The 18,885-nt window shown below is 38.5% G+C and overlaps 2 protein-coding genes across 2 annotated transcripts in view; one reads left to right on the forward strand and one right to left on the reverse strand.

Moving 5' to 3' along the window:
- Nucleotides 1–118: 118 nt before the first annotated feature.
- On the reverse strand, nucleotides 119–7,551 carry LOC139738711 (uncharacterized). The gene is made up of 4 exons (XM_071649346.1): nucleotides 7,447–7,551; nucleotides 2,186–2,365; nucleotides 887–985; nucleotides 119–392 (listed from the first exon to the last, which is right to left on the reverse strand). Exons 1-4 carry the CDS (start codon nucleotides 7,549–7,551, stop codon nucleotides 228–230), a joined length of 549 nt encoding a protein of 182 aa, XP_071505447.1. The 3' UTR covers nucleotides 119–227.
- Nucleotides 7,552–8,853: 1,302 nt separating this feature from the next.
- Nucleotides 8,854–18,885, forward strand: part of LOC139738702 (bifunctional polynucleotide phosphatase/kinase-like) — a 36,625-nt gene continuing 26,593 nt past the window's right edge. The window contains exons 1-9 of the mRNA XM_071649337.1: nucleotides 8,854–9,001; nucleotides 10,476–10,522; nucleotides 11,147–11,800; nucleotides 12,362–12,441; nucleotides 13,017–13,074; nucleotides 13,947–14,054; nucleotides 17,102–17,222; nucleotides 17,528–17,595; nucleotides 18,026–18,118. Coding sequence (XP_071505438.1) covers nucleotides 8,854–9,001; nucleotides 10,476–10,522; nucleotides 11,147–11,800; nucleotides 12,362–12,441; nucleotides 13,017–13,074; nucleotides 13,947–14,054; nucleotides 17,102–17,222; nucleotides 17,528–17,595; nucleotides 18,026–18,118 — 1,377 coding nt within the window. The remainder of the gene's footprint in view (nucleotides 9,002–10,475; nucleotides 10,523–11,146; nucleotides 11,801–12,361; nucleotides 12,442–13,016; nucleotides 13,075–13,946; nucleotides 14,055–17,101; nucleotides 17,223–17,527; nucleotides 17,596–18,025; nucleotides 18,119–18,885) is intronic.

Below are 18,885 nucleotides of genomic sequence, written 5' to 3' on the forward strand. Positions count from 1 at the left end.
TGAACTATTGGAGGAAACATATAAAAATTGCTAACATGAAAAATGTGTTAGTAGTGATAGAAGCAACAAGCATCTTTACATGGGCATTACATGCTAAAGAATAATCATACGTACAGAAGTTTGGAATAGTCATTACTGCGCAACTGATTTTGAAACTCATTCATGGTAATGGTAAGAGTGGTCATACAATGGATGGTCATGCAGTCGGTTGGTGATGCCTCGTCAATCTAGACAGTGTTATTCTCCTTCATGGCCTGGCTTGGCGGAGCACTCACGCCCAGCTTTCCCTCCTCAACCAGACGCAGAGTCTCGGCGATGATGGTGCGCTTCCAGGAACGGATGGCAAAGAATATCTCGACAAAGTAGACCACCATGGCAACGAACGATAGAATCTAGAGGGAAACCAACAATGCAGAGAATTCATGCTGGATCATATGATGGACATGACAAATAACGCGCAATACAAAAACTAAAGGAAAAAGAAAACCTTCTCCTGAGCCAAGAATTTTCCATCAATTAAAGAAGGAAAGGAAAAACAAAAATGTTGATGACTCCAACACTTGGAATGTGACTTACACTCAGAGCTAGTGTCAGCCTGGTGTCTTTTGTTCTGAATATGTGATTGTTGTTTGAGTGTGTGTGTATGTGTGTGTGTGTATGTGTGTGTGTGTGTGTGTGTGTGTGTGTGTGTGTGTGTGTGTATGTGTGTGTTGGTGCAAAGTGCATGATTGCATGTGACTTTTCTGGACAGAGATAAGGTATGCTCTCCTGCAAGTGGAACAATTAAATTATTGAGTAAGAAGTACTCAACTTTATCCAAAGTTTGTAACTATGTAACATTGCACTGGTGATAGATTCAAAGGCAAAAACAAGAACATTATCTTACTGTGCCAATGATGAGACCAGCAAAGCCAAAGGTATTAGCAGCAACGTGAGCAGCCAGGGCCATCAGGGCAACAAAGGCACCAGCGCAGTAGAACAACTCCTATACAATAAAAAATAAATGAAAATTGCCAGTCAATGAATAAAGAGTCACGGTGCAATGTACACATATATAACTGTCCACAACACTTACTGCTCCTTTGTATCCATGCATTGTTATTCGTAAGTATCAATTTCTCTTAAAAGGTTGGGCACTGATAACTGTGCTGCTAATGTGACACTGTTGAACAGCACAGCGAAAGAATTCTTTTGATAGGCAAAGAGATACAAAAACAAATTGAATGGAGCATCTTCCCCATAGATGTGAAGCCATGATTACTGATGAACTCTGTAAAAAGTAAACACCAGTCCATTCAAATCACTTGCTGCATGCCTCGAGTGAAATCCCCCCCCCCCCCCCCCATGAAATTGTTGTTTTCAGGAGCAAAACTTTTATTGCATCAAAAGTTACTACGGTTTCTAATCATGTATGATAATTGTTATCTCATGGCTGTTTTTTAAGAATAAATTGCCATTTTCTAAGTGTACATTTTTTTTTGACTCACCCTGTAGGATGCACCTTCCCCTAGACTGAGCATAATTTGCATGTTTCCCCTGCAATGCCTTTTGTTAATCATATTAGTAGCACAGAAATATGCGAGTTATGCTCAGTTTAGTGAATGGTGCATTTCAATAGTTACGTTCAGACGGTGATCCTTAACCTCAAGGATAACTAAGCTCTATGGAGCACCAAGTGTCGCACGGTCGATTTTCGTCAGAAATCAGTCATTTCGCCGATGAAATGTTACCTCGTCTACGAAATGACTGATTTCCTGACAAAATGGCCATTTCGTCAACAAAATGACTGATTTCGTAATGAAATCGTCCATGTGACACTTGCGGACCATAGAGCTTATCCTCAAAGTTAGCTTATGCTCGAAGTTAAGGATCACCGTCTGAACATTCCTATAGTCTTTTGCTAATCATATTAGTACATTAGCAATGATTGACAGATGATGCCAATAACATAATCTTAGTTTGGAATCATTTTTTTTTTTGGGGGGGTGTGTGTGTGTGTGTGTGTGGAGGTATATATCCAAGTAACCTATTAAAAAATAGTTGAAAATTGATAGAAGATATATGGCACAAATCTAAATATTCATTTGACCACATATAAGTGATGTTGCGGGTATCATGAATCAACAAAAGTAAACATGCATTTGCATTGCATACTGGTAGTTCCTTTAAAGATGCATACACCTACCAACATGCCCCAGGGGAACCTGGTAGTCTTCTGGGGTATGCCAGCAACATAGAGGATGATGATGATCGCCGTGACAACACCGAATGCACCACAGGCTGCCATCAGGTGCCAGTAGGAGGACTCATCGCTGGGGCGGTCAGTTGTGGCTGCGATGCTGATCAGTGCACCAATACAGGTTACCTGCATCAAAGCAAGGAAGAGTCACACAAGCAGGAGAAAAATAAGTACAGTTCAGGCAGGGGTGGGGTGGGAGAACAGCATCCATTCTGTTTTTGACAGGATGTTACAGCCAAAGTATTTATCAGTCATGCTTGAGTACCAGTAATTAATAATGAATGCAGAGGTTGTGTGTGTGTGTGTGTGTGTGTGTGTGTGTGTGTTCAACAGCAATTGGAAAATAAAAACATATTATTTCCTTGAGTGCTGGCTAATGTATAAATTACACAGGAGAGTATAATATAAATCACTTTTAAGGATGAATTCATAAAGGAGAAATCCAGCTAATACCTGTGGCATGTTGAATTCAAGAAATGAATACTGCAATCAATTATCCACGAACATCACTGCATAATAAGTTAGAAATGTTGTACTAGCTAAGAGAGTAAGTAACACCTTTCTTTATATCTGAAAGCAATTATCCCCCATACTCCCATACTAAACATGTGCTTGACAACAAAACACTGCAGACTCTAGACAAGTGAGAGTACAATCAACCCCCTAAAATGCCCTTTTCATTTTGCATACAAATCGAGGCACATCGAATCTGGACTTCACATTTTCACCGAAATTTTTCCTTCTCATACCTCCACTATTTAGTGACTATAGAAAAATGGCTCAAATTTTCAGTAGTGATGTGACATGATGATATCAGTTCACCTATGAAAAATCATATTGAATGACTGAGTAGTTTTTTACCTCATTTAACTTTTTATAAATCGCTGTTTCGGAAGAAACAATACCCTGCGATTATTAATTTCCAGACATTTCCAAACACACCACTCAATATTCATAAAATTTTACATACATATATTCATGTTATGTGCGGACATAGATGACAATGTCTTTGCTTTGCCGAAATCCTCCTTTTGAAGGGACAAGTGAAATGAGTGAGGCATTTTGTCAGAAATCTCTGATTGTGAAGGAGCAGTAAACAAGGACCAATGATGTCATATTCTAAAAGGAGAGCATGATGAGGTTTATTTTGCAGCGTGATATTGCATTTTGAATTCAGCAATTGATGTGATGTGAACCGTGCAAATCTCTATCAACTATGCTTTCTGTGGCTTTAGCACTTCAAACCAATGAAGGCCTCTAATGGTACCAAATGAATGGTACAGCTAACAAAGCCTATGTAGCAGACAGTTAGGGCTTTGTTGTGCATGCAACATTTACAGGTACACAACTTTCCATGAGAATCGCCAAACGTGAATTCATGCGAATCCTTTCTGATAGATTCGTATTGTTAAATATGGGCATTCTTCAATTTCCACTGTAAGCACTCGCACAGTGAATGAACATAATGTACTGGCAGATAATTTCTATGAATCAATATTTTATCACTGTGTTTAGGGTGTGGGTGAACCCTAACTCTGATTTCAGTCCTACAATGTAGTTCCAACTTGTACCTTAATTATGATTAACAGGTGCACATCTGACCTTGAGAGACTGTCCCTCTAAACACACTCAGGAAGATAAGCAGATGACTCCAAAATAATTTAAATAATTGATATGATTTTATCGTAAGTTACAAATGAAGGCCAGAATACAGCTGTGGTGTGTTACACTACTTGTATGATCACCAATCAAAGCCATGAAACTGACACAGCGAATAACTTGTTTACTAAGCTAAATCATTATGAGCGTGGGAGGGGATCTTGTAAACCTGTTCGGAATATGCTATCATATTGAGTCACATTGCAAAGTGTAAAATAAGTCATCTCATTTTGCCAAACCAGTGCTCAAGAAAGGAAACTTTAATCTACATTTGTATATATGAGACATTATGTATTCTTTAAATGTCATCTTAATCAGTAATTATCGAGAGAAAAATTACATAAATACTCTTTGCTTTTCTGTTTTCTTTGAGACCTACATTATGTACATGACATTGGCTTATTGAATTATAAATCAATTCTATTGAAAATTCATTTCTATGTATACTTGGTAAGACTGAGAAGGAACATAGTAAATTATGCAAATTATAAGATAAATTTCACATATTATATACCACTTGACACTATCATTATGAGCATCTGAAAGACATACAGGTAATCACACTGCTTACACCCAAACTTTTTGAACCAGAGGTTCACTTTGGCTGATCCAAATCTTTTTGAAGCCCAGTTTAAACAAGTATGAATCCTTTTCATTTTATATCTGGCCTACATTGCTGCCCATGCGCACGAGTTTTGCAGCCCACTGGCTGAGAAGTGTTGGCGTACACACCACAGGTGGAATTCTGTTCCAGATGCCCTTAACAGATTATCCCATCAAACACTCACACCCTTTCATCACATCTATTGGCACAACAGCTACTTTCTATCTTGCATGCGCATATTGGCTGGAATTTATTTTATAACCAATAGGAGGCCAAAGAGTTTACTAATTAATCAATCAGTCAAAGGTCAAAACTCTGCTCATTTGGATCTTGGTACAGGCTGCAGTCACACACAATATTATCTGTAAGTCTTTGAATAAATATATGCAGTTCTATCAGAGGTTTGTAAACTTTTTGGACTGTAGGATTCGCCTTATCACTTGTCTGTTGCATCATGGACTCACAGGACACATGTTGCAGAGACATGAGGCCACGTAGCAATAGGAAGGGGAGCGGACAAGAAAGTTGGTTCTTCCATATGTGCAACTTCTATCATTACTCTGTTTCACAGATTGCCAAAGTATATCAAACCTAGATCCAAACAAAATCATTGGTATTTCTTCTTGGCATTTTAAGCCACTGGAATATTTGGTGATCAATGCCACTCCATATTGGTGTTGACTTAACAAAAGAATGAAATCAACAGAGAAAGTTTCATTAGAAAGTACAAATAAAATGAAAAAAAAAAGTTTATGACTTCTAAAATGTTCACATTTTTGTGAAATAGCAATGCCAGTCACAACCAAAACAAAACCAGATTAGGAATAGTCTTAGCAATGTGATGTAACTATCATGATTTTATGTTCATTTATTATTGCATATCACTTTACTGATTACAAGCTAAAGTACTGTGCTACAGTAAGAATGAACTGAAATAAGACCATTTTGGATAAAAACATATATTCTAATACTGCCTAGAAACAATAACATTAATTAGACATAACATAAATCCCTCAAAATTTGGAGCTTTGACAATTTCAACAAAAAATGCAAGAAAAGCTTGAAAGAAGCTTTCCAGTTTTTTCAAAGCTTCAAGTATTTTGAAATCAAACATAATAGTCAATGCATACTGACTACGTTTTAAGAACAGCGCATCAAACTTTAATATCAAATATGTGTGGAATTCTATCTTTTCTCAGAATTTGCTCAGATTTACCAGCATAGTGTTACAAATTATTATACTATTTTATATCATTGCCAGTATTCAAGCCTTTTCTTTTTATGGTGGACTTTAAATGCAGTCAACAAAATTGTTGAAGCATTCAGCACAACGATTTGCTAAATTTGTATCATTCATATTTGCATTCTGATTTTCTTTACATGGCTACTAAGGAGCATGAATACTTGAAAGGCAAAAAACCAGCACATCAAAGGATTTAAAAATGCTCAAAATCAATGTGAAAGACTGGGCAATAAGGACAAAATGTCTTGCTGAGAGGCACAACTGCTCTAGCCAGGGGACTTGAACCACAGACCTCAAAATGACAGTCTGTTGTCATATATCCACTGGGTCACAATAGCTTCATTTTTTTTCCAGAACATGAACATCATTCTAGATCAAAGATAATCCTTGTACATGTATGTAGCATTTTATTCAATTAAGATTTTACTGTTCACAGATGAAATAAAGGCAAATAAAAATAGATTTTACATCTCTTCCTTGCCTATATATGACAGTTGTATCACAAAATTATTCTGCAATCCATACAATTATATCATTTTTCTTCTTAAATTATCCCTACAGAATGTAAACAACAAAAATTCATCTTCTGAATGGTATCTTTTCAAAAGAATTAAGCTTGCAATGCAATGAAAAAAGCCACACATCATTATTGTGTTTTCCCACACTTTTGCAGATTTTTGTTGTGTTTGCTGCTGTACAGAAAACATTTTTTTTTTTTCATGATACAGAAATCAAAGATGTTGGATTACATGCCTCATGAGTCACAAAATTCACTGCACTGTCCAGGCCTAGAGGAAAGTCAAACCCTTTAAGGAATTTAGATTATACTTTACCTAGGTAAACCCCTGTCCATTCTCTTTGCTCAGTTTTATGTCGAAGGAACATCAACAATAAATCAGGATGACACATATATTTTGATTGAAAGCTAAGAATTTATTTTCTTCATAATCTATTTTGTCAATTTACATGCTTTTAATGGAGTAGTCCTCAATAGCCAAAAGCCTGCTCCCCATTTAACTGTCAATGTCAATGTCAGGTGAGTAGATTCTAAGCAATTAAGTTACTGTAAAAGTGGAAATTTTCATGGGGTGGAAATTTTAGCGCATTTCCCCGCAACCAGAAGCTGGCACAAAAATAAAAGCATACATTTTCATTTCACCTGGCAGGTCAATTTGTGTACCTTATTGCTATTCTATTGGTCAAAATTTCTTCATGGTATCAGCATTTTCAGTACATCATTGGCATCCATAAGTATCATGACAAATGTAAGCAGCTTAAAACTCTCCCTCAATCCTTGTACGGTATGAGACTTTACAGTTCAGTGGGTAAAAAAGGGCAAATAATATCATGTCTCTATTCTCATCTAATTTTCTTATTGATGGAAATCTTGTATCACGGACAACAGGTCAAACTTCACATTTGAGAAATTTTAAACTATGTCTCGAGTCACAGAAATATGAAATGGTACATAAATTTTACAATGAAAAAAAAAATGTTGTGCATACACTCTGTAAATGTAAATACCATTTCCCTTTTAAGTAACTTGACACTGAAAAAAAAAAAGAGAGAGAAAGTTCAGTCTAGAGCCTGGCTATAGTCTATACTATCGACTGTAGAGGTTATACGATCAACTTTAGGTGTTGATCATCATGATCGTAATTATCTCAGTTGGAATCACCATCATCAACTAAACAGACTTACAGATTCCAGAATTTCCAGAATGCCGTTCGGAGTTTTCAGGTACGCCAGTCCCGAGGGAGTCCTGTACGTCGACGAGGGAAGGGTTATATTTGCGGTGTCTGACATTTTAATAGTAGAACTCTAGAAGATTTACCTCAACTGTCAGCAAAAAGGGTGTAGACGATCGAACTGCCTAACGAAACTTTAAACTAGATTGAAGAGTGGTATGGTTTCAAGAGACCCGCTCCAACTAGTTTTCCAGAGGATAAGACAACTTTACAACAGAGAAGTAAGAGATAATTCGGCTTCCACGTCCCCCTACCTCGCCTGCAGTCACCTATTCAAAAGTACGTCCTGATGTGATATGCTGGGATCACCTTTTAGGGGGTCACCTTCATGTAAAACGTACGGTAGATTACCCGTACCTGCTTGTACACGGGTTGAAAATGCCACTGCCTTTTTCACGTTGCGCAATCATAACAAGCCTGCGTGGTCCCCAATCGACCGCTGCTTAGCGCTTACTGCTTTTTGCACACTGGCAGTGCGTCTGCGCATTATCGAGTCCACGTGCTTGCGGTGCTGCTAATGGTGGCGGGTTGATCGAGAGGAGCCCGCCGAGAAATACGGAGGCTGCTGCGAATCTGGCGGGGACGCATACCGACCACTCCAGCCACTCTCTCGCGCTAGCAAGTTGCACGGCATAGGGTCTATACGTTGTTAGGAATCAGTATGAGCGAGCTGGCACAACCTTCCATGATATTGTATTGTAGAATCCTCTAACTTTCATTTCTTGTGGCACAGACGACTTCTGCTCCAGCTTGTCTTCCCCAACGATTGTCCTAAGGTGACTATGGCTGAACTCTTGCCAGATCACATTGCAGATTGAAAGTGAAACCTCATTACGGGCTCTGCCTCTACCACGGCATCACTTCTTCTCTGAGCAGAGCTCAGAGGTCCATGTTGTTGCTTAGATCTTGTCGTGTAGCTGATTGTGCAAGTGCAAGATTTTTGTTGGTGCTGTCAGCAAGAGCAGAAGCTTGCAGGAACTGCACAACCAACATCTGGTATGACTGATCAATGTTTTAAAGCCTTTGGTGGTTCCTCTAGATTCAGTTGGTCTATGTAACGTTAATCAAATTAGTCATTGTGGTAATGAAAGTCTGCGGAGATTCAAGATAATGTGGTCAAACCCGACCAGAAGAACTCATTACACTGCAGTTTTGATTTTTATAAATTCTATGTGATGATGTATTCATCGATATAGGAATTCAGTCTTTGAATTGATTTCTTTTCTTCCTGTCTGTCTTGCTCTGTCTATCTCTCTCTCTCTCTCTCTGTTTCTTCCATCCTCTTTATCGTTCGTTTTTTTCTCTGTCCATATCGTCTGCTGTGTCCCCGCTACCACTTTGCTGATATCTCAGGAACGCTATGCCCAAGCTGTGTAAGCTGGAGCCGGTCTCTGGTGGGGGAGAGTTTGACGCCCCTCAGGCCATTGACCTCCCCGATGGCAGGCCCCTCATCCTGGGCCGGAGCCCTCTCACCGGGATTGTGGACAAGAAACTGTCAAGGAATCATCGTAAGGAGGAAACATTATTAAGGACAAGATTAGAGTCCTCATTAGGGTAGAATGTGGCAAGTTCTTACTGTATGATGAACAAAAACTTATTTATCCGTAGCTGAAAAATGACAGCTCATGGTAGTTAATCTGCTAATTAACATGGGATATTTCCTGATGTGCCAATTTTGTGTGCATTTTGAATGACATGGAATTGGCAGAAAGAAAATGTGCATGTGCTATGTCTATGGTGCAACATAGGTAGCCATCTCTGTCAACCTACCCTGAGACAAACACTCTCCCAGGCCCATCCTACCTCCATTGAACAAAACTATACAGCCAGCCGGGCACGCACAAACAAGCTCCACCCACTTGGCCTGTCACTAAAATATTAAAGCAGCGATTGGTTGACCAAGGAGTTCTGGCTTGACATGGATAAAGTATGGATGTGCTGTGTGTATGGATAAAGTACATGGATCGATGTGCTGTGTGTATACATACATGTGTATGTATTCAACATGCGTGCAGAGCGGTACGGTGAGTGTGCATGCTTACCTGCAGCAGGCCAGGGACGGGGTTCTGCGACATGCCGATTATTTTGTTCTCCTCTAAATGTAATGAGAATGCCAGACAAATCTTCTTCGGCTCAAGTGATGTAAACTACGTGTATTTTGTACAAAAGGGACTGACTGTTTTACTTCGACACAGCCGAAATTCGACTCTCGTACTATTGCACTTTTGTGAGCATTGTACAGCAAGGGTACATGTAGCTTGTGAAATGAATTTTTGAATCGCAGTACTGCACCTTATGCATGTCTTTAGAAATACAGTACATTTTCCATATTGCAATAGGCCTATATATGGTCTATACACACATTGTTTACATCTGATTCTTTCTTTTTTATATAATTATCAAACCATTGGACTGACTGCTTGTGTTCTTGTAAGTGAAACAATGAAATCAATTTGTGCAAATAAAATGTAGGACATGCACAATTCATATGGTACTCAGCTGGGAGAGTGAAAAACTGCTAATTCTATGATTTCCACATTGACTTGCTGTGTTGTAGCACCAATGTCATGGTGACAATGCAACATTAAACTTCAGTACTTGCCTGAAAAGAGGTTTTCATGTCAAAGGGAAGCTGGAGATGTTTTTTGGCTTAATGGTTGAAAAAAAAGACAGGAAACTCAATTAAAAATCAGTGCCAACAAGTGAAACTGACATGTGCTATTCTGATACCAACTTACATGTACACTGTCAACAGATATTCAGAGCAATTTTAAGGGATAGTACATTTAATGCTTCATCTTTATAGCACATAGCAAGTTTGGCCTGTCATAGATGTCTGAAATGTCAATATATCAGATTTCAAGGCAGTAGAACTGCTTTATAGCATCAGCAATCATTGTTATTGCTATTCAATGTCATTTTCAAGACTTGCCTCACATTCATGTTTTGCAAGATTTCATGAATCCTTTTATTCCATTTCAGTGGAAGCAACCGCAGACTATATGTCGGAGACTGTCCATTTAAAGCAGGTACGTGTAATGACAAAACTCTTTACCCATTGCACTTGCAGACAGCAAGGAGATTAAAACAAAAAACAACAAAGAAGTCACAGGCCTTGCATATTTCTACTGGCTGTCATAAAGCTATCCAGTTATTTTGTCATGTGACTTTGCACAGACACTGAGGGCTCTTGTTTTATTTATTTGTCGGGGAGGCAGTTGATTTCAATTAATGGATGGGTGCATGAAAATTCTGGACGATAATGTTGTTTACATGCAGAGCTGTTGTTTCTATTGGTAACACAAAAGAACCAGCAGGTTGACATTTTGACCTGGGCTGTAACAAAAGGAGCACATTTCTTGAAATTTGATATTAATGAATGATTACGTCTAGGTATGCAGTGTTAGGATGATGCCCAAGCATGCTGATGTTGTGATGGAATGATAACTGATAATCAGAATTTTTAGTGTAAAGTTTTGATAACTTGAATTAGTGTGGAAACTCACAGTTAGACTTAAATGGTATGAATGGGTTATTGTACTACACACTAATGTTTTTATGATGTCAGTATGATATGTTTGAAGTTTTTATTTGTGTACCTGTGTGTTTTGAGCAAATGTGTGCTGAATAGTGTATTATTGTATTTTTTCCAGCTTGGTCCAAATCCTGCATGGTGCCAGGGCAATGAACTTCAGAAAGAGTCTGGTGTTAAACTAGCCAATGGAGAGAAATTGCAGCTATTGGTTGGTAAATATGAGTACGCCATCCGCTTTTCCTCAAATCAGCCATCAGCAGGAAATGATAGAGGATCTGTGAAGAAGTCAAATGACCTGACCGTTCAAAAGTCAGAATCTCCAGTAACAAAAGTGGCAAAAGACTCGCATTCATCCAAGAAGAGAACACTGGATGACGACAGAGATGATGATGAGGATGATGATAATGATGACAGTAAGGCTGAGCGTAAGGCCAATTCACGGGCAGGGAATTTCCAGCCTGCGCAAAAGAAGAGCAAGACAGAGAGAGAAGATGATGAGAACGGAAATCCAGTGGACGAGATCGATCAGAAACTGGCTGCTCTCCAGCGTAAAGCCAAGGAAGCCACAGAGAAGCAAGCAAGAAAGGAGGGATCAGCCAGTCGGCATCACAGAGAGCATCGTGAGGCAGGGGAATCTGGGAGTGGAGATGGGAGTGCCTCGGCAAAGGCTGCACCTGCTGCCGGGTCAGGCAAACCTTCCACCGTGGAGGAGTGGAAGGAAGAGGGCAAACTGCTTGTGTTTAAGAGTGTTGGGGTGAAGGCGGGGTCAAAGGTCAGTAGGAACTCTTTTGAGTGAAAAATGTATCACTGTAAACATCAGTACACCTGTGTGCATTTCAGGTTCTTGATGTAGGAAGAATATGAAAGAAGTATCGGAGAGAGACAGATTCTATAAAATGTATGTTGAATGATTGGTCACCAAAGAGAAAGGTGCAGAGATATAAAAGATTACAAAGATGAAATGTTTTGATGATATATAGATTAATCCTAATGTGGTAAATATCAGAAATTAATCAACTAATAAAGATGAATTTCAGCAGTTACATTGTAGATGCCACCAGCAGGTTGGATATTTATCACTTTTTCGTGCTCCACCCTATCTTTGGATTGGACTGAATGGCATTGAAATGAGAAGAATGTGATCTTTGTCATGGAGTTGCAATGTAGAAGACCAATCTTGATGAACATGCGTGTTACGTAATCCCTCGATCATTACTCATTTCAGTATACATCTACTGTTTAAACTAAAGATTGAATGGATATCTCTTGTTTGTGTTCAAGCAGCCCATTTTTGTCGACTTCTGATCTTCCGATTCATGAATCCCTCCTGCAGATTGTGGGGTTTGACATGGATGGCACACTCATAACAACTGCTTCAGGAAAGGTCTTCCCACAAAACGCTGATGACTGGCGGTAAGTTTGTTGTGGAAGAGAAAGGGCCGTGTCCCGATGTACTCAAATTTGTGGATATTTTCTCCAAGCTAGCTTGTGCATCTGTTCTTGCCAAATAGGTTACAATACTCTGAAATCAGTTTGCATGCACTTGATGTTGCTAGGGGTTCCATGACAATTGCTTCCATGAAATATCTGCACGGTATGCCAAACATAAATTGCAATTTTCTGACATAAGAGTCTGCAAGAATGCTTGGGAGGTGAACTTGCAATACTCGGGTGAGCGCAAGACCCCTGGGTCTCTTATGATTAGTATTCAGTGGTAGAAGTATGTATATCACTCTATCAATGAGTGATGATACCAAAGATCCATTTATTATTTTATTGTGCCTTAAAGTTAATACCTGCAAAGAGGACACTTGTATGTTCATCTAATCATGATATTTGCTTTAGTGTGCATTCCTATGAGAAATTTATAGTTGCAGGAATTGTGCAATTTATCATTTGTTTCAAATGATATTTGGCAATTTAGAATTCATTTTTCATGCACATACATGTAGTTGAATGTCAGGAATCTTTGTTTTTTGTTGTTGCAGAATAATCTACCCAGAAGTCCCTGGCAGACTAAAGAAGCTACATAGTGAAGGCTACAAGGTAAAAATTGCTACCAAACCATGATACATTACTTTGTACCTTCCGCCCAGAGAAATAACAAATGTCCCTTCTTTTACGGGGCCAGGCTCAGTTTCTTGTTGATGATGGTTTTTGTTTAAAGTTTCCATTTTGTTTCACTATTGCATAGTTTTTTTTTCCCTTTCCACAAGCAGTCTTTATGAACTTAACACCGTGACCAGTGTTTCTCTATTGCTGTTATCCATTTCTTTTGTACTTCTTCATTCATTGTTTCCCCTGTGGAAAAGTCTGAGATGGAGGAATATTTCCAAAAGGAATCAGACACTTTTCATTCTCTTTGAATTCCTTCTTTACTCTTGAGCATCACCTGCTGGAGTATTATTAGGCCAAAGGTTATGGTGGTCCGTAGTGTGGAAAAAGTCTGCTATTGAATGTATTGTTGCATATTATTATTTCATCTCTATCCTTCCCTCACTCTAAACTTTTCTTTCTTGTGTTTTATTGCAGACTCGGTGAAATTTACAACCTTGTATGTCCTTTTGGTCATTTAGTCCTAAACTGTTTCATGCACTTGCTCTTTATCACTCATAAATACTGTTCATCCATCCACCTACTACTAAAAAAACTGGGAGGAATATTTGACAGAAAGTAGTGGGTTATGCCAGCTGTCTTATCAAACATAAAGTTGACACCTTTTTCTCTTGCCTCCTAATTGCACATTATCTGCCAGCGTAATGCTGGACAACTGTCTCAATATTCAGAAGGAAGGATATTCATATTAGAATTGACTGACTTGTGGAGTCTTGACAGGCTGGTTTGAATGAAACCTCAACAAAGCTGTTGTCAATGAGATCTTTCTTATTATGCTGCCCTCTATGCTTGGATGTTGGCAGATTGTGATTTTCACCAACCAGCTTGGGATCAGCCGCGGCAAAATGACAGTGAAGGAGTTCAAGAGGAAACTGGGCAACGTGCAGAGGAAGATGGGGGTACCCCTTCAGGTACAACTGAACCAATGTCTTGATTTTAAAGGGACTGTACAGTACTGGTTGAGGTGGGGATTCATGTTTTGAACATTCCTAAGTGAGATAATGAGAAACCTCTTATGAAATATGAAAGAGCATGTAATTTTAAGAAGGATTCAACGTTTATTTGATGAAAATTGGTTTTCAAATGGCTGAGATATCCAAAAAAGTGATAATAATAAAAGGCGACAGGCCACGCCTTTTAGTAGGATCTCTTTGTTTCACCTTGTTTTTGGATATCTCAGCCATTTCAAAACCGATTTTCATCAATAAACTTTGATACCCCTTAGAATTGCATGCTCTTTGACATCTCATAGAGTGGTTTCTGAATATCTCGCAAAACATTAAAAGCTAAATCCTCACCTCGACCAGAACTGTACACACCCTTTAATATGTAAGAGTCTCAAGAAGACTCATTAGCTTTGTAGATAATAATAATGATAATAAAAGGACATTTATATTGCGCAGCTACTATAATATACTCTACTGCGCATTACAAAATGACATGCATACAAGAAATTCAAACAGAAAATACACTACTTCAAGAGATGACTTTTTAACCTGGCCTTAAACTCATTAATTGTGACTGCTTGTCTTACAAACAAAGGGAGATTATTCCATAATTTTGGTGCAGCGTACAAAAATGCCCTGTCACCAAGAGTAACTTTTGATTTCCCCGATGGATATTTCAATAATGTTTGATCCCGTGAACTCCGGAGATGATAAAATGTTTGAAGTGATGTTTTTAACTCTACAAGTTCCTGTATGTACACTGGTGCTGTACCATGAATGGCTCTATATGCAATTAGCAGAGTTTTAAATATAATTCTCTGCTTTACAGGCAACCAATGTAATGCTCGTAGTAATGGACGACAATGAGAAAAACAAGGAGAATTACAAACTAATCTAGCACATGCATTTTGCACCCTTTGTAGTTTACCTAATTGATTATAAGGTAAGCCATAAAATAAACTGTTCCAATAATCCAATCTGCTTGTGACAAACGCATGGATGATTTTTTCAGTACTTTCCCGTGTCAAATGCTTCCGAATATGTGCAATATTAAACAAATGATAAAATGAATTTTTACATACTTCAGAGATATGTCTGTCAAAAGCTAGGCGTGAATCAAACCACACTCCCAGATTCCGTGCAGAATCAACAGGATAAATATCAACATCAATCACTTTCAGGCTTTCAGTGCGTAATTTTGAAACTTGCAGTTGAGTGCCACATATTACAAATTCGGTTTTCTTATCATTGAGTAGAAGATTGTTGGATAATAACCATTTGTGAAGATGCACAATACAGGGTGTACATCGCTCTATAATGGACACAGTATAATTCTCATCTGCTGCAGTAGGTGAAAAAGATATGTACAGCTGTGTATCATCCGCATAGGTATGACACATTACTTCTGGGAATTTGTGTTAGATTTCATGGAACAACCTACTAGCATACAAAGTAAAAAGAAGGGGACCCAGGCAGGAGCCTTGGGGCACACCCCAGGGTACATCAAACTCCTTGGACATACTGGAATCGACCTGAACCCTCTGTCTCCTATCATTCAAATAGGACTCAAACCATGACAATGCTCTGTCAGTTATTCCAAAATGTGTTTGGAGAATATTCACAAGAATGTCGTGTCTAATTAAATCAAAAGCTGCACTCGTGTCCAGTAGAACTAAAAATACCACCTGTTGCTTATTCATTGCTAACAGCAAATCATTCTTCACCTTTAATAGGGCTGTTTCTGTGCTGTGGTTTTGTCTATATGCTGACTGCATCGGTGGTAGTAAATCATTGGTTACAAGATGTTGCTGAATTTGACCTGCTACTGCTGCTTCAACCAGTTTGGACACATATTGCAAATTACTAACAGGTCTACAATTTGAAAACTGTAAATCTGCACCGGACTTTTTCAATAATGGCCTAACTATAGCCAACTTCCAATTCCTGTGAAAGTGTCCACTTGTCAGAGAAAGGTTGATAATTTTTGTAAGAACTGGCAATAAAATATCAATGTTCACACAAGATCACACAAACATGTCACACATCAGTGATGTATGAACAACAATGACATGGTGGAGGTAAATGTGACTCCAGAGCCCCATTTCATAAAAGATGTTAGGATAGTAACTCTTGCTTGAATGGCAACCTCCAATAGCAACAGCCAATCAGGAAGCTGGATTCTTGTCATTACCATGACAATTGCCATTCTAGCAAGAGTTGCTATCATAAAGACTTTTTATGAAATGGGTCTCAGGAATTTTATGAAGTGTGTAATTGCATTCTTTGTGTATTTATCTGTTCATATCTGTATATACATGACAATTCATAATGGCACATCTTATGTCATCAAAGATTTCATGTTGATGGCATATCTCATTTTACTACAATAACACCGTACTCCCATACCGCTGAGCCGTGAAGAAATGGTGCTCTGTGTACAAATGTGTTGTGTTTGTTTAATTTGTACAGCACTTTGCAGAAGAGATTATTATGGAAATTTAACTTCTTCAATATTTAATGAAGCTGTTATTCGCTTAAAGATGTCTGTCAGCGTTTCTGAGTAGTCATGTCAGTTTACATTGATCTGGAATTCATGGAACCTTACAAATAAGTAAGATAACCCACCAGTTTAAGCACTTGTGTAATTGACAATCTGTAAAACCTACAAATATGACCGGCATGTTTTTTTTTCTCTCTTGGACATTACCATATTGTCTTACCAATATTTACAAGTATGAAAAGTAGTGTTACCCACAGCACAGGATAAAAATGTATACTTAAAATCTTATTTGTTTGACAGTGCGTTTTGAAGACAGACTTTCATGTCTTCTTTTTCGTCTTCTTCTTTTATGGTAAGTATTTTCAGTCTTTTTGCTTTGATGTGAAGTGCCTTGAACAAATTGTATGTATTATTATTATTATTATTATTACTTCACTATCTTAAGAAGCAATGTCCTGACATCATTCATACATGTTTGCTTGGAAAGTATAAATGCTTTTTGCCCACCTAGGCCTTTGCTGCTACGTCTGGCGGTATGTATCGGAAGCCAGCAATGGGGATGTGGAACTACCTCAAATCCAAAGGAAATGACGGGATCACGATTGATATGAAGGCCAGCATGTATGTTGGAGGTGAGAGGAAATTTCATAAATTTCATGTACCATGTATCAACATGATTGCAGATGACAGGGAGATTAAATGGAAAGAATGTGGACCATGAATTCACGCTGTCAAACTTCATGGATTATGTGTTTATGCACTATAAACCTTTGTCACAACATCATCAAAATTTTTGGAAGTTTCCAGTGAAAAAGATGTGAGACATGGCTCACAATCAAATTCTAAATTCCCTGCTTTACATCAAACTGAGGTTTTCATTTTTTTGTTTTGTTTTGTTTTGTGTACTTCATTGTTATTAATGTCTTTGTTTTTCTAGATGCTGCAGGCAGACCCGCAGACTGGGCCCCAAAGAAGAAAAAGGATTTCTCATGCAGTGACCGCCTGGTAAGTGGGTTCCAAAAATAATTTGGCTGCCTTTTGCCTATTAGGATTGTGGAGTTTTTCATTTTGGGAGGTGATTCTCTTGATGGGAACATTATCTCCATTTTATATATAACACCATTATTCAATCACCACTCAGCGCAAGCTATTTGTGTTACGAACTGAATTACTTGTGAAGCTTACAAAGTACTTTGGCATATGACGATTGGGCAGGTCTATGCATTTGAATTAAAAATGTGAACTTGGCACGGCATCGATTGACTGACTTAATGGCTTATGTCATTAGACATTTGAAGTCAGCAGGTATGAAGTGATTATTCATGCTCTTTCTATGTATATATGACAAGTGATTGAAGTGATCTTTCTTGTTATCTGGACCGTATATAACCTTGTCATAACATTTCATATTGATCAATGTTTTCTCTTCTCCCAGTTTGCTCTCAATATTGGTCTGCCTTTCAAGACGCCAGAGGAATTCTTCATGGGTCAGAAGCCAGCCAAGTTTAACATGCCTGCATTTGATCCAGTACGTCTATTTAAACGTTTGCAAAGAATCTCAGGTTGTAATTAAAACAAAGAGACATAGAAATCAGAGACTCCAACCCCAAGCACCTTCTGATCTGGAGATTCTCCCGCCCGAAACCCCTAGCAAACGGGAGACTCCAAGTTGATGTGTGCGAAGCGCGAAGTTCCTAGGGTTCTAGATGTTCTCTGGTGCTATCTAAAGCTTATTTTTTCAACATACGATAGCAATAAGTAAGAAATCCTTTCCACCGGGAGACACAGAGCCAGGGTGGGAGAACGGGAGATTTTGCAAAAAATTGTTTTTCGGTGGGAGATCTCCCGTCAAAAACGGGAGAGTTGGGGTCTCCGAGAAATTATCCTTGGGTTGTGTTTGGGGGGTTTTTCTGTGTGATCAATCTGGCTGTAAGGACACACTGCAGCATTACCATCGGTTTAAAAAAAAGAATTGTGCAAGTTGAAGGCAAGCATAATACAGTTTCCACGTAAGTAATGTGTTATCACTCTGTAAAGCCAATATGAACTGTGTTGTTGTCACTCATTGCATAGCCGCAGCTTAAGTAGTGTACCTGAGCTCACTACTTACATGCATATATAACAGGAGACAAAGAAATAAGCTTTAGGCAAGATATGAAGATATCATGGCCAGTATCTTTATTCTACTGTGGGATACCTCATAAGAGGGACAGATCATTTTGGAACATACCACTATTTTCTAGCAGTGCATTCTTGACTTTCTTGATGATATGCATGAATTATTCGGGGAAGGAG

The sequence above is a fragment of the Diadema antillarum genome, unplaced genomic scaffold, assembly GCF_040938485.1.
Source record: "Diadema antillarum isolate AM-2024a unplaced genomic scaffold, OU_Dant_1.0 seq00000765_RagTag, whole genome shotgun sequence".
In the NCBI taxonomy this organism is placed as follows: domain Eukaryota; kingdom Metazoa; phylum Echinodermata; class Echinoidea; order Diadematoida; family Diadematidae; genus Diadema; species Diadema antillarum.